This window comes from Dipodascopsis tothii (assembly GCF_038497935.1).
Source record: "Dipodascopsis tothii strain CBS 759.85 unplaced genomic scaffold V1510scaffold_11, whole genome shotgun sequence".
Taxonomy (NCBI): Eukaryota; Fungi; Ascomycota; class Lipomycetes; order Lipomycetales; family Lipomycetaceae; genus Neoaidaea; species Neoaidaea tothii.
The window spans coordinates 307569-329386 of record NW_027117995.1 but is presented as its reverse complement, the minus strand read 5'-3'; the positions used below and the strand labels follow the sequence as shown (position 1 = coordinate 329386).

At 68.2% G+C, this 21818-nt stretch overlaps 12 protein-coding genes across 12 annotated transcripts; 7 read left to right on the top strand and 5 right to left on the bottom strand.

Moving 5' to 3' along the window:
- Positions 1 to 490: 490 nt before the first annotated feature.
- V1510DRAFT_356015 (CCAAT-binding transcription factor (CBF-B/NF-YA) subunit B-domain-containing protein) lies at positions 491 to 781 on the top strand (the record flags this gene model as incomplete). Its single annotated transcript, XM_066930895.1, has 1 exon — positions 491 to 781. A coding segment is annotated over one exon (291 nt), but the record flags the coding sequence as incomplete, so codon positions are not given.
- Positions 782 to 1882: 1101 nt separating this feature from the next.
- V1510DRAFT_363706 (uncharacterized protein) lies at positions 1883 to 3895 on the top strand (the record flags this gene model as incomplete). Its single annotated transcript, XM_066931152.1, has 2 exons — positions 1883 to 2311; positions 2426 to 3895. The coding sequence occupies 2 exons, from the start codon at positions 1883 to 1885 to the stop codon at positions 3893 to 3895; spliced, it is 1899 nt and encodes a 632-aa protein (XP_066789595.1).
- A 24-nt stretch (positions 3896 to 3919) lies between these two features.
- V1510DRAFT_433850 (uncharacterized protein) lies at positions 3920 to 6125 on the bottom strand (the record flags this gene model as incomplete). The annotated part of the gene is made up of 2 exons (XM_066935527.1): positions 3920 to 5849; positions 5882 to 6125. Coding segments are annotated over 2 exons (2103 nt in total), but the record flags the coding sequence as incomplete, so codon positions are not given.
- A 21-nt stretch (positions 6126 to 6146) lies between these two features.
- On the bottom strand, positions 6147 to 7114 carry V1510DRAFT_393187 (uncharacterized protein; the record flags this gene model as incomplete). The annotated part of the gene is made up of 4 exons (XM_066931810.1): positions 6147 to 6736; positions 6768 to 6879; positions 6911 to 7057; positions 7089 to 7114. 4 exons carry the CDS (start codon positions 7112 to 7114, stop codon positions 6161 to 6163), a joined length of 861 nt encoding a protein of 286 aa, XP_066789593.1. The 3' UTR covers positions 6147 to 6160.
- A 286-nt stretch (positions 7115 to 7400) lies between these two features.
- Positions 7401 to 8902, top strand: V1510DRAFT_415494 (pyridoxal phosphate-dependent transferase). The gene has a single exon (XM_066933608.1). The coding sequence runs from the start codon at positions 7423 to 7425 to the stop codon at positions 8836 to 8838; it is 1416 nt and encodes a 471-aa protein (XP_066789592.1). The 5' UTR covers positions 7401 to 7422; the 3' UTR covers positions 8839 to 8902.
- A 414-nt stretch (positions 8903 to 9316) lies between these two features.
- On the top strand, positions 9317 to 10878 carry V1510DRAFT_376986 (UEV-domain-containing protein). The gene is made up of 4 exons (XM_066931574.1): positions 9317 to 9631; positions 9663 to 9750; positions 9783 to 10560; positions 10590 to 10878. Exons 1-4 carry the CDS (start codon positions 9575 to 9577, stop codon positions 10771 to 10773), a joined length of 1107 nt encoding a protein of 368 aa, XP_066789591.1. The 5' UTR covers positions 9317 to 9574; the 3' UTR covers positions 10774 to 10878.
- On the bottom strand, positions 10830 to 12216 carry V1510DRAFT_415490 (uncharacterized protein). The gene has a single exon (XM_066933607.1). It carries the CDS (start codon positions 12040 to 12042, stop codon positions 10888 to 10890), a length of 1155 nt encoding a protein of 384 aa, XP_066789590.1. The 5' UTR covers positions 12043 to 12216; the 3' UTR covers positions 10830 to 10887.
- Positions 12217 to 12677: 461 nt separating this feature from the next.
- On the top strand, positions 12678 to 13554 carry V1510DRAFT_393177 (uncharacterized protein; the record flags this gene model as incomplete). The annotated part of the gene is made up of 2 exons (XM_066931809.1): positions 12678 to 13206; positions 13236 to 13554. 2 exons carry the CDS (start codon positions 12678 to 12680, stop codon positions 13400 to 13402), a joined length of 696 nt encoding a protein of 231 aa, XP_066789589.1. The 3' UTR covers positions 13403 to 13554.
- Positions 13555 to 14698, top strand: V1510DRAFT_415487 (cyclic nucleotide-binding-like protein). Its single transcript, XM_066933606.1, has one exon. The coding sequence runs from the start codon at positions 13687 to 13689 to the stop codon at positions 14641 to 14643; it is 957 nt and encodes a 318-aa protein (XP_066789588.1). The 5' UTR covers positions 13555 to 13686; the 3' UTR covers positions 14644 to 14698.
- Positions 14699 to 14814: 116 nt separating this feature from the next.
- Positions 14815 to 15948, top strand: V1510DRAFT_415486 (mitochondrial 54S ribosomal protein uL29m). The gene has a single exon (XM_066933605.1). It carries the CDS (start codon positions 14915 to 14917, stop codon positions 15878 to 15880), a length of 966 nt encoding a protein of 321 aa, XP_066789587.1. The 5' UTR covers positions 14815 to 14914; the 3' UTR covers positions 15881 to 15948.
- Positions 15891 to 17287, bottom strand: V1510DRAFT_415485 (uncharacterized protein). The gene is made up of 3 exons (XM_066933604.1): positions 17105 to 17287; positions 16939 to 17074; positions 15891 to 16908 (listed from the first exon to the last, which is right to left on the bottom strand). The coding sequence occupies exons 1-3, from the start codon at positions 17125 to 17127 to the stop codon at positions 15940 to 15942; spliced, it is 1128 nt and encodes a 375-aa protein (XP_066789586.1). The 5' UTR covers positions 17128 to 17287; the 3' UTR covers positions 15891 to 15939.
- V1510DRAFT_109728 (P-loop containing nucleoside triphosphate hydrolase protein) lies at positions 17199 to 21665 on the bottom strand. The gene is made up of 3 exons (XM_066930234.1): positions 21375 to 21665; positions 17564 to 21342; positions 17199 to 17345 (listed from the first exon to the last, which is right to left on the bottom strand). The coding sequence occupies exons 1-2, from the start codon at positions 21633 to 21635 to the stop codon at positions 17566 to 17568; spliced, it is 4038 nt and encodes a 1345-aa protein (XP_066789585.1). The 5' UTR covers positions 21636 to 21665; the 3' UTR covers positions 17199 to 17345; positions 17564 to 17565.
- Positions 21666 to 21818: the final 153 nt, after the last annotated feature.

Sequence of the window (21818 nt, the reverse complement as noted above, 5' to 3'; positions counted from 1 at the left end):
TGTGAGAGCTACGCGCCGTGCGCTGTGAATTGCGCGTTTTCCGACCGCGATGTACGCCCACCAGCAGCAACGGCACTTTGGGGGCACGCCCTCGCTGCCATTCCACGCGCCCTCGACTGGCTCGCCGCAGCTCGTCGGGTTACCTGCTGCCGCGCTGCCGGACCTGAACGGCCCATCACTGTCGCTGCTGCAGCACCAACACGCCGGCAACGGCGCCCAACAGCTCCAGCTGCAATCACCGCCGCTGCGGGCGCCCGCATATGGCCAGCCTTCGCCGCCCATACCGTCGCAGGGCTCGATGCTGCACCAGCCGCATCTGCACGACCGGATAGGCCATTCGCCGGCCACGGACATGCACCACCTGCAGTCTCACCATCTGCAGCAGAACGGACTTGCGCGGCCTCTGGAGGCTGACGAGGCGGAGCTTGCCCAGGGCAGCCCGCTGCCCGCTGAGCAGTACGAGGAGGCCGGCGAGGCCGACGAGAATGACCAGCCGCTGTACGTCAACGCGAAGCAGTATCACCGCATCCTCAAGCGGCGCCTGGCCCGGGCAAAGCTCGAGGAGTCGCTCAAGGTCTCCAAGGGCCGCCGGCCGTACCTGCACGAGTCACGCCACAAACACGCCATGCGCCGTCCGCGCGGCCAGGGCGGCCGTTTCCTGACCGCGGCCGAAATTGCCGAGAAGGAGCGCGAGGAGAAGGAGAAGCTGGCCCAGCTCGGAGCCGGCGCCGACGGCGCCTCCGAGACGCCGTCCGACGCCGCGCCGGCCGCGGCCCAGTCCGCGCTCACTGACGTCGGCTCGTCATCACCTGGCCTGTCGCCCACACAGGGTCCCGGCGTGGATGGCGCGGACGGCGCGTCCGACGGCGCGTAGCCGTCCGCTGCCCCCCTGCCCCTCTGCGCCCCGCCGCCCCAATTCTTCCGTGCCACTCACGTTCCGCTTACGACCTGTGTATTTTCTACTGTGCTTGCGTCTTTCGTCCTAATATCCTCCGGGTTACTGTCCGCGCGTTCAGTTCAAGGTCTTCTACAATTGTTCGCACCCCTACGGGCGTGCCTCCTACCTGTCCCACCGCCTCATTGTACTATTTGGTTACCGCTATCTTCCTATATCCGACCCAATGTACCACTATATAGATTAATATCTTGTCAGGGTTCCTGTCGCTGTTCTGCCGCGTATTTAGCCGCGATCTGCTTGATCGATGACTATTAGACTACTATACAAAACTGCATAACCTTCGCGCCGTCGGGGCCCAGGCACCACAACCGCATCGTTCGCCCAATGCTACCAAACACTACCGCATTTCCTGTCCGACCTCCTCAATTGGCCTGCGCGTCGCTACCGCGCTGCTATTTTGCTTGATACACTCTCGTGCGAACGTGTGATCGGACACGGAGACGTGGCCAGACTGCAGGAGTTAGCGAGCGCGAGCGTGCGACAGTATCTGCAGGCGCCGTTGCACGTCGTGTGCCGTTCTGCCAAGCGCTGCGACCGAGGTAGGTGATCATTGCGGGCTGCTGGCCGTCGGACGACTGCGCGGGACATTTCTGGAGAGTCTGCGAGGATCGCCAGGGCGGAGCTAATGGCGTAGCGACTTTCGATCTGGGCAGTGGCTCGAGGGCCTGCCGTGGGCGATCTGAGTGCCCTGCAGAAATGTCTTGCGAGCGGTGCGCGGGCGCGCGCTTGCTGTCAGACATGGTCTCGGCTAGGGCGGGACTTGTGGCACGATGGGGCTTGACCGGCGCGGGTCTCTGGCCGAGCTCGGACGGCCTGTGAGCGCCAGTGGCGCCGCACGGGTGGCGTGGTAGACGGCCAGCGGCCGGCCAGCAATCGGCGGCGGACGGCGGGCAGAGCAGACGCGCTGACGAACAGTAATATGCGATGAGTCGCTCGCACATTGACCGATACGTGCCCAAGGCTGGGCGCGACGGCGACTACTATGTGCCGTCGCACCGGGCGGACTCGTTCCCGCGGGAAAGCAAGCCCAGGGTGCGGTACCAGGACCCCCGGACGCTGCAGTTCCAGGTGCCGTTCCAGCAGTTTTGCGACTGGTGCGCGGGCCAGGATGGGCAGCCAGCGAGCAAGGACGAGCTGCGGGAGCGGTACGAGGACTACAAATGGGACCTGTACGCGCGACTGGCGCGCGGATTTGTAGTGCAGCACATGAACGAGGAGTGGTTCAAGGAGAAGTACGATCCGGAGACGATGGCGCGGTACCGGGCGACGATTGTGGAGTACAAAAAGAAGTCGTTCCACGAGTTCTGGACGGACTTTGAGCACGGCGCGCTAGACGAGTTCTCGATGGACTTTGTGCCGGGCCAGTCGCTGGAGGCGGCGCCCGCGCGGCCGGCGGAGGACGGGGCCAAGGAGGAGGAGGAGGAGGCGGACCACAGCGACGACGACGTGGCCGCGGACGCCACACAGAACACGGGTGCGCCGTCCAAGAAAAAGGTGCTGCACATCAAGACGATTGCGCCGATTATCTCGCGGGCCCAGCTCGAGGCGCTGGCGCGGGACATTCCCGGGTTCGAGTTCATCTCGCTGTCGGACCCGAACCCGATGAAGAAATTCCACCGGATCGGGTGGGTGATTTTGGCGGCGGACGGGGACCTGGCGGCCGGGGTCGAGCGGCTGGAGGCACAAAAGATTCACGACGAGCAGCTGGGCGACTTCGTCATGCACGTCGGGGTGCACAACATGCAGAAGCCGGCGCGGCGCAAGCTGCTGTACGACGTGTTCTCGAGCCCGGAGAGCATACAGAAGGACCTCGAGCTCACGTACGAGGTGGCGCTCAAGTTCGAGCGCGAGTTTGGCGATGCGGCGATGACCGGCGCCGTGGACCGGGTGCGCGAGCGCGCGCGCGCGCTGGCGACGCGCGCGGTCGAACAGACAATTGCCTCGGAGGAGGCTGAGGACGCCGACCAGGACGAGGAGGGCATGGTCGCCGAGGATACCACGGAGACGCGGCTGAGCGCGGCGGTCGCCCGGAAGCAGCTGGACCTGACGGTCGAGTACCTGCGGCGGGCGTTCTCGTTCTGCTACTACTGCGTGTGCTGCAGCGACTCGTACTACGAGCTGACGAAGAAGTGCGTGGCCGGGCACCTACGGCGGCCGGCGCGGGCGGACAGCGCCAAGCCGGACGCGCGCATGCAGAACTGGGTCAGGTCGTGGTCCGAGCGGCTGAACCTGCTGCTGCACCCCGAGGCAGCCAACCTGGGCCGGCTCGGCGGGCAGCGCGTGGAGGACACGGTGCAGAACGCGGTGGCCGGGCACGTCAAGCAGGAGGACGAGGGCAAGTTCCGGTGCAAGGTCGGCACGTGCACCAAGCTGTTCAAGGGCGAGGAGTTTGTGCGCAAGCACATCGAGAAGCGCCACAAGGACTGGCTGGACCGGCTCGTGCACGAGGCGCGGCTGGTGAACAACTACGTGCTCGATCCGTGCCGGGTGCTGCCGCCCAAGACAGACGGGCAGCTGCCGCTGGCGGATGCGGACGCGTTCGTGCAGCCGGCGCTGACCGTGGCCGGCCTGCCGCTGGTGTACCCGCAGGCGGTCGCGCAGGCGTACGGCGCGCACCGGGTGCCGCCGATCGGGTACTTCCCGGCGGACCCGTACGCGTACGGGCTCAACGACGCCAGCGAGTCCAAGTTTGCCGGCAAGGCCGGCCGGCAGCCGCGCGACTGGGACCGCGGGCGGCGCGCCAGCTACCGGTCGCGCAGCCCGCCGCGGCGCGACTTCCGCCGCGACTACCGCGACCGGCGCGACAGCCGCGACGACAAGGACCGGTACCGGGACCGCGAGCGCGAGCGCGCCGACAGCGACCCGCGCGGGCGCGCCCTGCGCAGCTACCGCGACCTGGACGCGCCGTCCAACTCGACGCCCGAGCTGGACTACTAGCGCATGTACATACGCGCCAGAGCACGTCGGCGCCAGCGCCGGGATGTATTAGGCGTAAGAATACAGGCCGATCGCCGTTCGGACCGGGCCGGACGCTACGGCGGCGAGACGCTTGCGCCGTCGCGCTTGGCCCGCAGCCCGTCGAACGACGTGGCCGGGTAGATGTGCTGGTCGCTGTCGTCGAGGTAGTCCTCGAGCGACGCCATCGACACCTGCGACGTGTTCTGGCCCTTCTTCATGGTGATGCCGAAGCCAGCGGGCGAGCGCGTGAAGTCCTCGTGGAACGAGACCTTGCGGTCCTTCTTGGACGCCTTGGACGCGCTCGAGAGACACGACACGGTGCGGTGCTGCTTCTTGGGTGCGGGCGCGGCGCGGACGTCGACGTAGTGCTCGGTGGACGACACGGACGTGTCCGAGAGCTCTTCGTACTGCTTGGCCTTCTTGGTCTTCTTCTTGAGCGCCTTGGCCTCCTTGGACGCCTCCTTCTGCTGCTGCTTGAGCAGCTGCTGCTGCTTCTTGCGGGTCTTTTTGGAGACGAGGACGTCGTCGGCAGGCTCGTCGTCGCTGGCGGCGGCGCCGGGCTTGTCGCCGCGCGCGGCGGACTCGAGGGCGAGAGCGTGGGCCTGGGCCTGGGCCTGGGCGTCCAGCTGGGCCTGCGCCTGCGCCTCGATCTGCGCCTGGACCTGCGCGGTCATGGCGAGCGAGACCGGCATCGGCGACGGGTTGCGCGTGTGTCCGAGCGAGTGCGCGCTCGGCGGCGTCGACGACTTGGGCGGCGACGACTTGGGCGGCGACGACTTGGGCGGCGACGGCTTGGGCGGCGACACCGAGCCCGCGCGCTCGCGCTTGGGCTCGGTCAGCGCGCAGAACTCGGCCTGCGCGGCCGCGCGGTCGGCCTGCGCGCGCGCCTGGGCCTCGGCGCGCGCCTGGGCCTCGGCGCGCGCCTGGGCCTCGGCCTGGGCCTTGGCCTGGGCCTGCAGGTGCGCCTGCAGGGCCTGTTTCTGGGCGGCCCTGTCGTCGGACGCCTGGGACAGCCCCGAGTCCTTCTCGGACTTGTCCGTGCGGTCGTCCTTGTGGGCCTTGCCGATCTCGAGCTCGATGATCTGGAGCGAGGCCGCCGCGAACTCCTCGAGGTGCTGTTTGAGCGAGAACGCGAACGAGTCGCGCGGGGTCGAGTCGAAGATGCTGAACGCGCCCACGATCTGGTTGGCGCTCATGATCGGCGCCGACGCCCAGAACCGGATCTGGGGCGCGCCGGTCACGAGCGGGTGGGTGGCGAACCGCCAGTCCGCGCGCGCGTCCGGCACGACCATGGTCTGGTCCGAGAGGAGCACGTGGGACTCGAGCGAGCGGTCGCGCGGGATCTCCTCGCGGTCGAGGCCGATGTCGCACAGCACCATCTGCCGGCTCTTCTCGAGCACCGAGATGCTGACGCCGCGGGCCTCGAAGGTCTTGCGGGCGGCGATGACGAGCGCCTCGTAGTGCTTGACAAAGTAGCAGATCGAGAGGTTGGAGTACTTGTCGACGACCTGGAGCCGCGCGGCCTCGGCCGGCGCCACCGGCGGCACAAAGAACTCGAACGGCGGGCGCACGGCCGGCGGCGCGGGCGGCCGCGACAGGTTGAAGCAGCCGCGGCGGTAGCTGTCGAGGTAGGCCTCCCACTCGGCGTAGTTTTTGGCGTCGGCGCTCTGGCGCGTGTAGAGGTTGACGCGCACGCAGCTGTCGTCGCCGATGACGTACGACTGCGTGGACTTGGTCGAGGCCGCGCGGTAGCGGCGGCCGCTCGTGTCGAGCCGCAGGTTCTCCTTGGCGCGCGTCGCGCTGGCGGACGAGCCCGCGGACGACGGCACGGGCTTGTAGATGATCTGGTCGAGCGCGCCCGGCAGGGTCGCGTCCGTGACCGTGCGCTTGCTGCGTGGGGCCTTGATGATCGTGTCGTCGACGTCGGTGTCGGCTGGCGTCAGCGCGGCCGGGCCGGATAGTTACAGATGTAGGCGGCCCGGGCGGGGCCGTCGGTCTTCTTGCGCTGGCTGAAGCGCCGGAAGACGCTCCAGGACTCCTTCGGGGCCTTCTTGTCGGCCACGGCCTTGGTCATGTTCGCTGCGTGTCGTCTATCAATACTCGTCGTTCGTGGAGGAGGGCGCCGGCGGGCGGCGGATAAAAGGCCGCGGGACGGTCGGATTGGCAACGCGGGCCGCACGGCCACGCGCGCACGCGGCGCTGGCGCACGCGGCTGGGAGAGATGGTTATGGCTACGTACAGAGACTAGTCGGTGTTCATCTTGTCGGCGCCGGGGGCGTCGGGCGCGGGCGCGTCGGGCGCGTCGGGCGCGGGCGCGGGCGCGTCCGCCGCCGCGGCCTCGCCGGCCTCGTCCTCCTCGGCGATCGTGGGCTGGACCTGCGCCTCCTGCGCGGCCCGCTCCTGGCGCGCGCGCTCGTCCTCGAGCGACATGCGCAGCGCCAGCGCCAGCTCCGGCTCCAGGTTCGGGTTCACGCCGAACTCAAAGACCTCGCCGGCGTCCGCGCCGCCCGCCGCCGACGGCATGCCGTCCTCGCCCACGAGGATGTTGGACGACGCGATCTCGTCCGACAGCAGGTGCGGGCCCGGCGCCACCGACAGCAGGTGGCTGTTGTCGTCCGAGTTGACGGCCGCGACGAACTTCTCGAGCTTGTCCGCGTTCTCGGCCACGTCGCCGAAGTTGATAAAGTCCACCGACACGTTGTTCTTCTTCATCTTCTTGGCCAGCGCCAGCAGCTCCTTCTCGGACTCGTGAATCGGCGAGCCCACAAACACGATTATCCGCTGGCGCTGCGACTTGTTCTGTCTATGCTTGAGCGCGAGCTGCCGTCAGCGGGTCCCGCGCGCCACGTACCGCCGCCACCTGGATGCCCGTCACCAGATGGGCCTCGCCCTGGACCTTGGCCTGCACGATCGCCGACAGGATCTTGCCGAGGTCCGTCGTCAGCGTCACGAGCACCTCCGGCCTGCGGTCAGCGCGCCCGCGCACATGCGTACCCCTTGCCGCCCATCGTCATCAGGCCCACGGCCGACTCGGGGTTGGACTGCGTCTTGGCCGAGAAGATCAGGTTGACCGAGTCGGCCTGGGCCTCGAACCGCGTGGGCGTGTAGTCGCCGTTGCGCATGTACTCCGAGTTGTCGATCCTGCGGTCAGCGGCGGCGGGAGCATACGTACACTATCATCGTCGCTTCGAGGACCATCTTGTCTGCGTTGTCTGATGCCGTCAGTGGGGTCTCGTGTCTGATCCGCGGCGGAGTGCGGTCTGTGAGAAGCGCGGCGGCGCGTCACCCGGCCGGGTTGCCCTGGCAACAGCGGCGTCACCCGGCCGGGTTGCCCTGGCAACGCCGGCGTCACCCGGCCCGCGCCGCCGCGCGCCGCCGGCGCTACCCGGCCGCGCCGCGGCACCGCCGCGGCGCCGGCGCGACGCTTATGCCGCGTAAAGTCCGCTTACCCGGCCCCGCGCATTTGTCATCGCAAAAATTGCCACGCCCTCCATCCCCCATACACGATGCGAGCAGACATGGCCTTGCGCGGACTCGCGCGCACGTTCGCCGGCCGGGCCGTCCGGCCGGCTCTCTTCCGCCCGGCGCAGCTGCGCGCCTACGTGGCGCCGTCGTCGGGCCGCCGCGCCAGCATCGTCGGCGCCCCGGTCGACCTTGCCGCGGCGACCGCAGAGACTGCCGAGCTGCTCACCAACGCCGAGATCGTGGACTCGGGCCTCCGCCCGATCTACCTGGACGTCCAGGCGACCACGCCGCTCGACCCCCGCGTGCTCGACGTCATGCTGCGCTTCTACACCGGCCTCTACGGCAACCCGCACTCGCGCACGCACGCCTACGGCTGGGAAACCGAGTCGGCCGTGGAGGACGCCCGCAAGCACGTCGCCGACCTGATCGGCGCCGACCCCAAGGAGATCATCTTCACGTCCGGCGCGACCGAGTCCAACAACATGAGCATCAAGGGCGTCGCGCGCTTCTACAAGAACCGCAAGCGGCACATCATCACCACGCAGACCGAGCACAAGTGCGTGCTCGACTCGTGCCGCCACCTGCAGGACGAGGGCTTTGACGTGACGTACCTGCCCGTTCAGGCCAACGGCCTCGTCGACATGGCCCAGCTCGAGGACTCGATCCGGCCCGACACGGCCATCGTCTCGATCATGGCCGTCAACAACGAGATCGGCGTGATCCAGCCCATCGACGAGATCGGCGCGCTCTGCCGCAAGCACAAGGTCTTCTTCCACACGGACGCCGCCCAGGCGTTCGGCAAGATCCCGCTCGACGTCAACAAGTCCAACATCGACCTGATGTCGATCTCGGGCCACAAGATCTACGGCCCCAAGGGCATCGGCGCGTGCTACGTGCGCCGCCGCCCGCGCGTCCGGCTGGACCCCATCATCACCGGCGGCGGCCAGGAGCGCGGCCTGCGCTCGGGCACGCTCGCTGCGCCGCTCATCGCCGGCTTTGGCGAGGCCTGCCGCATTGCCAAGGACGAGATGGACTACGACCACCGCCACATCTCGGCGCTGTCCAAGCACCTGTCGGACAACCTCCTTGCCATGGAGCACACCGTCCGCAACGGAGACCCTGACCGCCACTACCCTGGCTGCGTGAACATCTCGTTTGCGTACGTCGAGGGCGAGTCCCTGCTCATGGCCCTGCGCGACATTGCCCTGTCGTCCGGCTCGGCCTGCACCTCGGCCTCGCTCGAGCCCTCGTACGTGCTGCGCGCGCTTGGTGCCGACGACGCTCTCGCCCACTCGTCCATCCGCTTTGGCATCGGCCGCTTCACCACCAAGGAGGAGATTGATTACGTGCTCAAGGCAGTCCAGGACCGCGTCACCTTCCTGCGCGAACTGTCGCCGCTGTGGGAGATGGTCCAGGAGGGCATCGACCTCGACTCGATCGAGTGGTCGCAGCATTAGTGCGACGGCCTGCCGTGCGCGCAGCTTGCTGCGCTTTTGTGTGAATAGTAACTCCTACACTCTGCGCTCTTGTAGACTGGTGCGTCATCTGGCTGCGCGGGATCCCCTGCTGGCGGCCCCGGCGGCGGTTCCGCGATAGAGGCTGGTGTTCCGGCTGAAACGCGCCTGCGCTGGAGGCACATAGCCGCATATAGCCGCATGTAGCCGCAGCCGCGCCCTTGACCGAGTCGCTGCCAGACTCGCTGTGCCGCTGCTGCAACCGCGACGACGGCCCCGGCGAAGCGGCGGCTGGCAGGCATGCGACGGCCAGAAGCATATAGCCGCGCCAGACCGGCGCCGCAGGCGCATCCTTGCCCCGGCTCACCAGTGGCGGTGTCCGCCGCCCGGTGGCGGTGCGGCGAGCTGCACAAACGCATAGCGCCATATGCCGCCATCGCACCGCCGCACGCTGTGGCCCAGGCGGGCCTATGACGTTGACCCACCTGTGGCGCTGGCTGCGCCGCGCTTGTGGCGCAGGCATCACCGCCTTCCTCGACTTCATCTCGGCTCCACCACCGTCAGCGCGGCTCACAGCTCCCATACATCGCGCGGCCTCGCGCAGAGCAGACACGACAGCGACAGCGAGCACGCATCGGTCTTTTGCGGGCACAGCACGGCGCGGCCAGGAGGAAACACACCCGAACGTGATCACTGCGGAGTCGTCGATAGACAGCCGCCACGGACAATCGCATCGAGAATGGCCCGGCCATTACCGCAGCAGACGCTGCAGTGGTTGCACACGGTGCTACTGCCGGTACGTGATTGGCGGGGCGCGCTGACGGCAGGAGTACAAGGACGTCAACCGGACGTTTGCCGACACAGTGAAGGTGCTCGAAACGTACCCGTCGCTGGCGCCGCGGACGAGCGTGTACAGTAAGTGGCGGGCGGCGCGGTGCTGACGGCAGCGCACGAGAATGGCAAGAGCCAGCTGCTGCTGAACTTGAAGGGCACGCTGCCGGTGAGCTTCCGCAGCTCGTCCTACAACATCCCGATCGACCTCTGGGTGCCGCACGAGTATCCCCAGGCGGCCCCGTTTGCATTTGTGGTGCCGACGCAGACCATGGGCCTGCGGCCCGGCAACCACGTCGACACCAACGGCCGGTGCTATCACCCGTTTCTGTCGTACTGGCACGAGCAGCCGGGCGCGTCGATTGCGGGCGTTTGCACGGTCCTGGCGGACGTCTTCAGCAAGGAGCCGCCGGTGTACGCCAAGCCGGCCGAGGCGGCGACGCCGGCGCCGCCGCCGGCGGCACCGGCGATGGACGCCGGGCTGCAGCGGGCGCCACAGTACGCGGCGCAGCCGCCTGTGGCGCAGCCGGCGTACGCCGCGCCGCCCGGCTACGGGTACAACCCCACGCCGCCGTCGCTGCCGATGCACCCCGACCACGCGCGCGTGCTCAACGACGTCCAGGCCGACTTCCAGCGGCGCGCGGCGCAGTTCCAGGCGCAGGGCGCCCGGCAGGTCGAGTCCATGAAAACAGCCGTGGAGATGCTGTCACGTGCGCAGCGCAACGTCGACGTCGAGCAGCGCGAGCTCGTCCGCTCGGCCGCCGCGTTCGAGGCCAACAAGCAGATCCTGGCCGACAAGATCGCGCAGGCCGAGCGCGTCATCCAGGACGCGCAGACGCGGCCGGACGTCGACATCGACGAGGTCGTGTGCGCAGAGACCGCCGCATTCAACCAGTAAGTGCCGCCCGAGCGCGCTAACGCAGGCTGTACGAGCTCGTCGCGGACGACCTCGCGATCGACGACACCATCTACGTTCTCGGCAAGGCGCTCGACCGCGAGCGCGTCCGGCTGGACGTCTTTCTCAAGCACACGCGCACGCTCGCGCGCGAGCAGTTCCTCAAGCGGGCGCTCGTCAAGAAGATCTCGCTCGAGACCGGGCTGGCGTAGCATTTTGGAAGCCCGGCCGCCGCTTCTACGGCCGCGGCGGCGCGGCGGCAACGATATAGAACATGCATGTATACTTTATTCGATTACTCCAAAACCCATCCCAATGCCAAATGCCTAGGCCTCGGCCTTGGCCTCGGCGTCCTCCTCGAGCGACTCGGTCGGGCGCTCGAACTGGGGCGTCAGACGGAACGCGTGGCGGCTCTCGCCCGAGGCCCAGTCCAGCAGCGCCGAGTGCAGCGTGCGGCGGTTGTCCCAGACGACGACCGAGTTGGCCTCCCACGACGCGCGGACCTGGATGTCGGCCGACAGCGAGATGTGGTCGTACAGGAACTTGAGCAGGAAGTCCGACTCCTCGCGCTTGAAGCCCTCGATGTAGCGCGAGAACTGGGGGTTGACGAAGAGCGCCTTGTCCTTGGTCGACGGGATCTGGCGCACGAGCGGGTGGAAGTTCTCGACGGGCTCGCGGCGGACGATGCCGCCCTGGGCGCGCGACGACTCGGCCTGGTTGACGGCCGAGTGCAGGACGCGCAGGCCGTTGAGGCGCTCGCGGAACGCGGGCGAGAGGCGGTTGTAGGCCTCGACCGTGTCGGCGAAGATCGTGTCACCGCCGGTCTCGGGGCCGTCGAGCATGGCCAGGAACGTGGTTCCCGGCGGCTGCTTCTCGAACGTGACGTCCGAGTGCCACGCGATCGACGACGTGTGGTTCTTGAAGAACGACTCGTACACCGAGTCGTTCTTGGACCGGTAGACGAGGTGGATCTCGGGGGCGCCCGCGGGCGCGCCCGACGTCGGGTGGATGTGCGGGCGGCCGAAGTACGAGCTGTACTCGACGGCCTCGTTGGGCGCCAGGTTCTGCAGGTCCTGCTCGCGGAAGACAGCGACACCGCGCTGGGCGACGAACAGCGAGAGCTCGTCCTTGCCGGCGTCGGTCAGCTGCGAGAGCTGGACGCCGCGGATCTCGTTGCCGAACTTGGGCGTCAGGCGCTTGTTCTTGATCGTGCCGTCCGCGACCTTGTCCGCCGGCAGCAGGTTCGGGAACGACGGGTCGGCGCGGGTGCCGGGGTCGACGTGGTCAAAGACCGAGAGCGGCTCATAGTGCTCGGTCGTGTCCCACGTGGGCAGGTACTCGGGGTGCGACGACTCGGTCTGCGCCTCGCCCTCGAGCTTGAGACGGCCGGTGCTGTCCTTGGAGATGGTGGTGTTGCCGTCCCGGGTGGCCCGGAACGTCGAAGCAGCAATAGACTGGATGGTCGAGAACGAGTGCGACATTGTGATTGTGGTTGATATCTGATCCTAGGATCGGCCGGCCGTTAAATAGGCAGCGCGGGCGCGCTCGCCCGAGCAACGGCTGGCCCGATGCTGTCCTGATCGCGTCATTTGGCTGGTGTATCGCTCATGGCGCTTAGTCCCGAGAGCACGTTTGAGGAGCGGTGCTATCACGACCGCCCCGGCGATGTCCGCTAGCGGGATGGAGCCTAGTGCCTGACTCGTCTGCCAGACACCGGGGAACCTGCATGGCGCGCTAGCCCAAATAGGCACTATCGCTACCTGTAGCGGCGGCGACATTTCGAACACGATGGCGTCAAGATGGCGTGCTCTTGGACACTTGTGCCGCGGTGCGCGACGGTTGCGGCGCCATGTGCGCAGCGGCGCGACAGTACGGCACGCTCGCTCCGCCCGCGGCCTCGCCGCGGGCGCGGACTCGACGTGCGGAGGCCAGCGCAGCGCGCCCAGCGCAGCGCGCCTGGCCTCCCTCCGGCCGCGGCTGTTCCGGCGGCGCTGAGTCATGCGGCCGGGCCCGAGCGTGCGCATCACGTGATCTTGCGCGCATACGACGTCTCGCACGTATGGCATCACGTGACGCGCTCCTCTTCTGCCGCCGCGCCCGTCACGTGAAACCAACCATGCCCAGGAAGACCAAGCCGTCCGCGCCGCCGCCGCCGGCGTGGCCCGCGCTCGCGCCGCGCGACCCCTGGCAGCCGGTCGCGCTGACGACCGCGCTCGAGCGCCAGATCTACGTTGTCGACAACTTCTTCTCGGACCGCGCCTGCGCCGATCTCGTCGCGTTTGTCGACAAAAATCGCGCAGCGCTCGGCTTCCAGCTCACGCCCGGCCCGAAGCGGGGCGAGGCCGTGCGGGTCAACTGGCGGCTGTCCGTGCAGGAGGATGGCGTGGCCAGTGCGTGCTGGGCGCTACTGCAAGACGCGATCCGCGCGCTCGCTGCCGACGAGCCCGAGTTCGCCGCCCAGTTTGACGGCGCCGTCGGCCTCTTCAACAACATCCGCATCTACAAGTACGAGCCCGGGCAGTTCTTCGGCCGGCACTACGACGACAGCGTCACGGCGGAATACACCGACAGCGCCGGGCGCGCCCGCCGCGGCCGCACCGGCTGGACGCTGCTGATCTACCTGACGGGCGGTGCGGACGTGCAGGGTAAGTGGTGCCTGGCCCGGCTGACCCAGGCGGCGAGACGACCTTCTTCGACGACGCGCAGCGGCCGATCGCGGTCGCGCCCCAGCGCGGCGCCGCGCTGCTGCACAAGCACGGCGCGGACTGCCTGCTGCACGAGGGCTCGCGGGTGACGGCGGGCGAGAAATGGCTGTTCCGCAGCGACGTTGTGTTTGGTTAGATCACGTGTAGAGTGGCCGCAACGGGAGTGTGCGGTCACGTGCCAAAATGATGTGCAGCGCCATGACTCCAAACGACTCGGGTTAGGGCGGGGCGGTGGTGGCTGGTGTGCTCATCCATACTCTTATCGTCCGCCTCCTCACCTTCACCGCATTTTTTTGCAGCCAGCCATCAGTCCGCAAGCCAGCCGTGGCGTCCAAGCGCACAAGCAATTGATCACGACCGGCGTTTGATCCAGCCGGGACCGGTGGCGGAGACGCGAGACAGATCGGAGCAAAGGGCACAATGTCCAGCCCGCGCTCGACGACGCCCGCGGGCGACAGCGTCGGGCCGCTGATGGGCGCACCGCAGCCCGGGCGGCTGTCGGTGCTGCAGCCCAACAGCGGGCTGACGCGGGGGGAGTTTGAGTTTCCGGAGAACTTCAACAAGGGCCGGCGGTCGTCGGTGTCGGGCGAGAGCCTGTCGCCGGCCGGGCTGACGACGAACGGGTGGCGGCCGCGCAAGATCGCCAAGACACCGGAGCAGATGGAGCGGCTGAACCGGAGCGTGGCCAAGAGTTTCCTGCTGAGCACGCTGGACGAGGAGGCGATCGACACAGTCCTGAACGCGCTCGAGGAGAAGCGTGTGGCCGCAAATGTGACCGTCATCCAGCAGGGCGACGAGGGCGAGAAGTTCTACATCATCGAGTCGGGCTCGTTCGACTGCTACGTCTCGGGCACGCTCGTGTCTACCGTCGGCCCGGGCGGCAGCTTTGGCGAGCTGGCGCTCATGTACAACGCGCCGCGCGCGGCCACCGTCGTGTCGACGGTGCCGTCCGTGCTGTGGACGCTCGACGGCACCACCTTTCGCCGGATCCTGCTCGACCGCACCGCCAAGCAGCGCACCATGTACGAGCAGTTCCTGAGCGAGGTCCCTGTGCTCCAGCAGCTCACCAGCTGGGAGCGCGCCAAGATCGCCGACGCCCTCAAGGCCGTCTCGTTCGACGAAGGCGAGATCATCATCCGCGAGGGCGACGTCGGTGAGGAGTTCTTCCTGGTCGAGTCCGGCACAGCCGAGATAGAGAAGCAGGGCGAGGGCAAGGTCATGGACATCAAGAAGGGCGACTACTTTGGCGAGCTGGCCCTGCTGAACGACGCCCCGCGCGCGGCTACTGTGCGCGCGACGTCCAAGATCCGGCTCGTGAAGCTCGACAAGAGCGGCTTCCGGCGCCTACTGGGGCAGGTCTCGCTGAAGCGCGAGTAGCCCGACACAGACCGGCACGGCCGGATACGTACGCTAATTCACGATTTTGTTCCGACATGAGCCGCACGCTGTGCGGCTGATCCGCCCGCCCGGGCGGGCCCGTAGACCGCGCCGCAGCCGCGCCGCACAGGCTGCGGCGCGCACGCGCCTGTCGTTGGGAGCCGCGCGCGACGCTAGCGCCGCATGCTGTGCGGCTGGTCACGTGTCGAGCCCCTCTAAAAATTTTTCCACTGCCGCCCAACGCTACGCAACAACCACAGACGCCCGCAAGATGAGAATTGTGCCAATTGTGCGGCTACAGCGGGTGCTCGTGCGGCCGGTCGCGCGACCGGCGACGGCAGCGCTCGCCGCTGCGCGGCAGTTCCACGCGTCCGTGCGCGCCCGCAACGACGACGCCAAGTTCCAGCTCAAGCTGTCGGCGCAGCAGCAGCGCAAGACAGCCAAGCTCAACGAGCTCCAGAAACAGTTCAAGGCCTCGGTCGACGCCGGTAAGCCGCTGCGGCTGCGCGGCCTGAGTGCGGCCGAGAAGAACTTCGTTGTCGGCCAGACCAAGTTCTACCGGCGGCTGCTGTCCAAGAGCAAGCGCGAGGTGCGCCTGCTCAATGTCAAGCGTGGTGGCCGCAAACTGATGCACAAGCGTCGGGTGCGCAAGGCCCGCCTGGACAAGGGCGGCGAGTGGGTTGAGACGCTCGAGGCGCGGCGCGCGGAGCGGGCGGCCGTCATCAGCGAGCACGCGGCGCTCAACCGCGGCCACGGCGACCTCGTGCCCGAGCCACCGATCGTGCCGTCGCTCAGCAGCGTGCAGGTGCGCGACGACCACCCGCTTTGGCAGTTCTTCCGCAACAAGAAGCCGCTGACGACACTGGAGGAGATGGACACGTACGGCCGTGAGTGGCAGGTGCCGGAACTGCGCCGCAAGTCATTCGAGGACCTGCACACGCTGTGGTACGTTTGCCTGAAGGAGATCAACCTGCTGCGCACCGAGCAGCTCACGCACAAGCACTTCCACTCGCACTACATGAGAGAGCGGCTGGACCAGCAGATTGCGAGCGTGACGCAGTCGATGAAGAGCATCCGCCGCGTGCTGCTCGAGCGCCACCACGCCTGGGAGAACGCGCGCGCGGTCTACGACACGGAGGCGTTCCTGGACTCGCTGCCGGCTGACGTCGACATTGAGGAGGTCGAGCGCGAGTTTGGCGCCGCCGGCGCCGAGAAGATCCTGACGCGGTCGGCCTAGCCGCGCGGGGTCCTGTAGATAGTCATATTAAGCTGGGTAGCTAGTACAATAGAGCAAGCCTACTTGAACCACTTTTTGACCCGTTCCATCATCGACCGCCGGGTTGAGTGCGGCGCGGGCGGCTGCGCCTGCGCGTGCTCGACCTGCTCAAAGGGCTCGACCGTCTGCGTGGACGCGCCGGACGTGTTGACGTTGATGGGCTCGGGCTTGGCCACAAAGACGGGCTCGGACGCGACGGGCTCGGCCACAAGCACGGGCTCTGACTCGGCCTGCTCGGCCACGAGCACGGGCGCGTCCTCGTCGGGGATGTCGACGGGATCGTCGGGGATGTCGACAGGGGAGTCGAGCACAGCGTCGGAGGGCTCGATCTCGACGGCGGACTCGGTCCCGACCGACGACTCGGCGACATCGGCGGGGACAGGCGCGGGCTCAGCGGTCGGGACGGGCTCCGCCACGGGTTGCGCCCCAGACACCGCCACAGGCTCTGCCGCGGGCTCCGCCACGGGCTCCGCCACGGGCTCTGCCACAGGCTCTGCCACAGGCTCTGCCACAGACTCTGCCACAGGCTCCGCCACAGGCGCGGCCACAGGCTCCGCCACAGGTTCCGCCACAGGCGCGGCCACAGGCGGCGCGATCTCCGCGGCCGGCTCCGGCTCAGCCGGCTTGCCCTTGGCCGCCTCCACGCGCTCCACAGCCGCGGCCGCCGCCACCGGCGCGTCCTCCTGCTCTGCTGCGCCATCCTTGGCGGCCCGCACCGACGCCGGCCGCGCCTCCGCGTTCGAGATCTCCTTGAACGCCTGGATCTCGCCCGCGTTCTTGGGCACCACGATCCCCGGCGTCGCGAAGAACGCGCCTGTCGCGCCCGTCGCTGTGCCCATCGGGATCCCGCCCGACTCAGGGATCAGCGTGCGCTTGCCGCCCGCCGCGGCCGCCACGTCCTCTGGGTCAAGCACGTTGTTCGTGTTGCCGGAGCTGTCGATCTCCGTCCGCGAGCTGTGGTCGATCACCCAGTCGTTGTCGACCACGTACTGGCGTCAGCGCAGCCGGCAGCCACGTACCTTGTACTCGATTCTCTCGTTCGGCACCGGGATCGTGACCGACCACGAGCCGTCGACGTTCTGCGCCAGCGGCGCCGACTTGCTCCAGTTGTCAAACGATCCGGTCACATAGACTTCGGCTGCGCCCGTCGCCGGCCTGCGTCAGCCGTGCGCACACGCGACCTACCAGTGGAATGTGTACGTTGCCATGGATCGCGTTGCTTGATAGCCGCGCTTGATAGGTTTGGGTGTGGGATCGTGCGTGTGTGATCGCGTCGCGTGTCTGCGGCTACCGCGCGCTCGCTGCTACTGCTGCCTTCTGATTCCTGCCCAGCGGATGCACTGGACGATGTTGATGGCGGTAGATGGGCCTAAGGGAGAGGGAGGTGGCAGAAATGTGGAGAGGACATCTGTGGCGGTGCGCGCCGCACGCGGACGCGGCCGCCGCCGCCACCGCCGTCAACCAAGCGCTGGCGCGGGATGGCGCGCTGCGCTGGCGCCGAGAGCGGCTAGCGGCCGTTGACAGGTGGCAGCCGAGCGTGTGGCGCTGTGGCGTGGCTGTGGCGGGCTGCGCCCAACGTTCTATGTACACGAGCCGCACGGCGTGCGGCGCGGAGGCCGGCCGCACGGTGTGCGGCGCCGGCGCACTCACTGTCCTTCCGACTCCACCAGCCGCTTGAGCAGGCGCATGATCTCGTGGTCGCTGACGTCCACCTGCGGGTTGTCGATCTTGATGGCCAGGACCTCGTCCAGCAGGACGCGCATCCGGCTGACGAGCACGCCCACGCGCGCCCAGCACCGCAGCCGCACCCAGTTCCCGACAGTCACACCGCGGCCGAGCAGGTCGGTGGCCACGGCCTCGCCAAACATGAGCAGGCCGTAGCCGCCAAACGGCGTCAGCTCGCGGATGAACACCTTGGACGTCGCCATCTTGTTGAAGTACGACATGAACATGGAGTTGTTGACAAACGTCTGGGCCGTGAACAGCGTCGACGACGGATGGATAAACACGCGGCCATCGTCCTTGGAGAAGAGCTTGATGGTCTTGGCGTCGGGGTCGAGCTCGATCGAGCCGGTGCTGCCGGCGACGAACTTCTTGTCCGGGAGCTGGATGCGCGCCACGGACGGGTTCATGGCAGCCGCCAGGACCGCGCGCAGCAGGCCGCTCGGCCACGCGACCTGGTCCCACTTGAGCCGGGTGTCGGCGATGAAGCCGATCTCCTGCAGCGCGGACAGGTACTGGTCCTTGGTCGACGAGATGTCCTCCATGGTCTTGAACGACAGGAAGCAGTCGGCGCACCAGGAGCGCGTGGCGCCATAGCCGGCCGTGCGCAGCCGGCTCTGCCACTCGAGGAACGCGCGTGCGTCGGCAATCACGTCGCCCTGGCCGCCCGCAAAGTGCTCGCGCGACTTCTTGCACTCGTTGCGCTTGTCCTGCGGCGCCGAGAACGGCGAGCGCACGGTCAGCACGGACGCCATGACCACGGCGACCTCGAGACAGCCGAAGATGGCGCCGTAGACGAGCAGCTTGGCGCAGCGCAGGTCCGCCGGGACCTGCGCCAGGTGGCGGCCCAGCGCCGTCAGCTCGCTGGTGGCGTCGTCGAGCGCGCCGACCTGGACGAGCGTCGTGCGCGCGGTCTCGATGGCCATCACGTCCGGCGGGTCGAGCGCCTCGGACAGGAAGCCGGCGGCGTCGCGGACGTGCATGCCCTTGACCATCAGGTACAGCTGCTCGAGCGGCGTGCGGCAGATCTCGGGCGACTGCCGCAGGGGCATCTTGGACGACTCAATCGCGCGCGTGAACAGCTTGTAGCACGTGCCGGCGGCGACACGGCCGGCACGGCCGCGCCGCTGCTTGGCTGCCGCCTGCGACACCCACGTCTCGACCAGCCGCGTCAGGTTGCTGTGCTGGTCGTACAAGGTCTCCTTGACCTTGCCCGAGTCGATCACGGCGATGACGTCCGGGATCGTGATCGACGTCTCGGCGATGTTGGTGGCCACGACGACCTTGCGGAGGCCCTTGGGCGGCGCGAAGAACACCTTGCGCTGCTCGGCCGGCAGCAGCGCCGCGTGCAGCGGCAGCGCGTGGTACCGCCCGGCGAGCGACGCGATCGTGCGCGAGATCTCGAGCGTGCCCGGCATGAAGATCAGGATCGATCCGGCCGGGTCGTCGGCCGTGCGGTCGATGTAGTCGACCGTGGCGCGCACAAAGTCGTAGTTGATGCCATCGCCGAGCGCAAAGATCATGCGGCCAATGTCCTCGTCTGAGACCGCGTGCGCGGCCTCGCGGCTCTCGGCAAACTCGAGCGACCGCACCGGCCGCCTCTCGCGGTGCGCCATCGAGGGAGTGAACCCGGTCAGGCGCAGGATGTCGTCCGTGTACAGGTCGCGAACTGGAAACGTGCGGCCCTCGATGTTGACGTGGGCCGCGCCACCAAAGTAGTCCGAGAACATCTCGGCGTTGACCGTGGCCGACATGAGCACGACCTTGAGCGCCGGCAGCCGGCGCAGCAGGCGCTTGAGGATGATCAGCAGAAAGTCGCTGTCGAGCGACCGCTCGTGCACCTCGTCGATGAAGATGTGGCTGACGTCCTGTAGCGAGCGCTCGGGGTCCTGCTGCAGCATGCGCAGGACGACGCCGGTGGTGACGAACCGCAGCTGCGTCGTGCGCGACGTCTTGGACTCGCCGCGGATGACGTAGCCGACCTGGCCGCCGACGTCGCAGCCGCGCTCGTCGGCCACGCGCGACGCCAGGCCCATGGCCGAGATTCGCCGCGGCTGCGTGCAGACCATGTTGACCTCGTGGCCGCGGCCGGCGTCGATGAACGCGTCCATGATGAACTGCATGCTCTGCGTGGACTTGCCGGAGCCGGTCTCGCCGGTGATGAGCGTGACCTGCGAGCCGTCGATGGCGGCCACGATCTCGTCCTGCTTCTTCCAGGCGGGAAGCGACTTGCGGGTGCGCGTGATGGCGGCCATCTTGGGGTCGGCCAGCCTTCGCCGGCGCTCGTCGGCGAGCGCGGCGGGGTCGAGCCGGGCCATGCGCGCCGCGCGGGCGCCGCGGCGGGCGCCGGTCCGCGCCGGCGCCACGTTGAAGCTGGCCGCGATGGCCTCGTGCGCGTCGACCGAGTCGCTCAGGCCGTAGACCGCGCCCGACAGCGACATCAGCGGCTCGGGGCTGGCCACGATCGCCTGCAGATGCTCCTGCACCCACTCGACCATGGCGTAGCACATGGAGAACCCGAGCAGGTTCTCGCGCGCGTACTGGCCGACCTTCTTGGTCACTGACAGCCGGATGTACGCCGGCAGGCCGAGCTTGCGGTCGGCCTTGGTGGCGAACAGCGCGATGGCGGGCACGGCCGTCTCGGGGTAGTTGGCCACGCGGTAGAAGCGCAGGCTGAGGTTTTTGTCGTTGTAGTGCGGCGACGGCTCGAGCGCGAGCTTGACGTCGAACGAGTGCGGCACGACGCTCGAGCAGCGCGCCTCGTAGATCGTGGCCAGGCTGTCGGCCTCCTCGCGCCAGGCCTCGTCGTCGACGGCGTCGGGGACCGTGTCGGCGTCGAAGTCGACGCCGGGCGTGAGCAGGCTGTGCATGAGCTGCGCGGCCGCCAGGTGCTCGTCCTGGCCGCGCTCCTCGAGCACCTCGCGGCAGAGCTCGACCGGGTAGCCGGCCTGCGCCAGCCGCTTGGCCGCGTACTCGGCCTGCAGCGACGCGCTCTGCAGCGTCACGCCCGTGCTGTAGTTCTCGGGCAGGAACCGCGCCGGCAGGTCGTCCTCGGGCACGTGGATGAGCAGCCACTCGAGCGCGCCCTGCAGCGTGCTGGCGAACTGCTGGCACTCGTCAACGTGCGCCCGCCGGAAGCCCAGCCGCAGCAGCTCGTCCGTGTCGCGCTTGCCCAGCACGGCCCCGCGCGCGCCCGTGTCCCACACGTGGTACTTGCGGATGCAGTTCTCGACCAGCCGGCGGACGCCGCGCGACATGTCCACGACCGGCACACGCTCCCACGTCTTTTTGATCTCCGCGGCCTGCTTGCGCGGCACGTCCTCGTCGCTGTCGTCCTCCAGGCTCTCTTTCTCGAGCTTCTTGGCGAGCGCGTCAGCCTTGGCCTCGTCGCGCTCACGCTGGACGACGAACGGATCGGCCGAGTAGTCCGAGCCGCGGCCAGCCTTGGTGTCGGTCTTCTTGAGGTCGTCCAGCTTGCGCCAGAGTGCCTTGTGGTCGCCGGGCAGGATCATCTGCATGTTTTTGTGCGAAGCCACCCGATGCAGGGCGTACGTGGCCGTGAAATGCCGCGCCTCGAGCGCGGTTGGCTGCGGATCCAGCACCGACCCGGGCGGCACGAAGCGGACGTGCTCGACCAGGCTGGTCTTGGCGTTGCGCTGGCCCAGCACCGCTGTGGCCGTGTATCCACCGGACGTCCGTTTCTGCGGTCAGCGCGCCCGATCGGCCGACGTACCATGTCATACGTGACCTTCTCCCATCCGAGCTTCTGGCAGTGCTCGTGCAGCAGCGTGGCCGGCAGCTTGCCGGTCCAGGACGACGACGCGGCCACGATCTGCTTGGCGGAGGGCGCCTTTTTGGCTGTGGGTGTGGCCTCGACGAACGCGGACACCTTGGCCTTTGAATTCCGGGCGGCCTTGGCCGGGGGGGCATCTGGGCTGGCCTTGGCGTCGCCTGCCTTGGCCACGGCCTTGGATGGCTTGTCGTTCTTGCCCATGGTGGGTGGAAAAAGGGCGAGAAAATTGTTTGGTGGCCGACGCGCACGGACGGCGAGCGAGCCGCACGATGAGCCGCACATGAGCCGCACGAGCCGCACGAGCCGCACGAGCTGGCCGCGGCGCCTACCGCACGCCGCACGCCGGCCGGCCCGCAGCCCCGGCCCGCGCGGCGACCCGGCGCG

Coding starts and splice junctions, on each gene's coding strand:
- V1510DRAFT_415485 (XM_066933604.1), bottom strand. CDS start 17,127: ATGGCAACGTACACATTCCACTG. Junction 17,075..17,104: donor GCAACGTACACATTCCACTG/GTAGGTCGCGTG, acceptor CGGCTGACGCAG/GCCGGCGACGGGCGCAGCCG. Junction 16,909..16,938: donor ACGAGAGAATCGAGTACAAG/GTACGTGGCTGC, acceptor CGCTGACGCCAG/TACGTGGTCGACAACGACTG.
- V1510DRAFT_415487 (XM_066933606.1), top strand. CDS start 13,687: ATGTCCAGCCCGCGCTCGACGACGCCCGCGGGCGACAGCGTCGGGCCG.
- V1510DRAFT_109728 (XM_066930234.1), bottom strand. CDS start 21,635: ATGGGCAAGAACGACAAGCCATCCAAGGCCGTGGCCAAGGCAGGCGAC. Junction 21,343..21,374: donor AGAAGGTCACGTATGACATG/GTACGTCGGCCG, acceptor CGCTGACCGCAG/AAACGGACGTCCGGTGGATA.
- V1510DRAFT_415486 (XM_066933605.1), top strand. CDS start 14,915: ATGAGAATTGTGCCAATTGTGCGGCTACAGCGGGTGCTCGTGCGGCCG.
- V1510DRAFT_376986 (XM_066931574.1), top strand. CDS start 9,575: ATGGCCCGGCCATTACCGCAGCAGACGCTGCAGTGGTTGCACACGGTG. Junction 9,751..9,782: donor GCCGCGGACGAGCGTGTACA/GTAAGTGGCGGG, acceptor TGCTGACGGCAG/CGCACGAGAATGGCAAGAGC. Junction 10,561..10,589: donor GAGACCGCCGCATTCAACCA/GTAAGTGCCGCC, acceptor GCGCTAACGCAG/GCTGTACGAGCTCGTCGCGG.
- V1510DRAFT_415494 (XM_066933608.1), top strand. CDS start 7,423: ATGCGAGCAGACATGGCCTTGCGCGGACTCGCGCGCACGTTCGCCGGC.
- V1510DRAFT_415490 (XM_066933607.1), bottom strand. CDS start 12,042: ATGTCGCACTCGTTCTCGACCATCCAGTCTATTGCTGCTTCGACGTTC.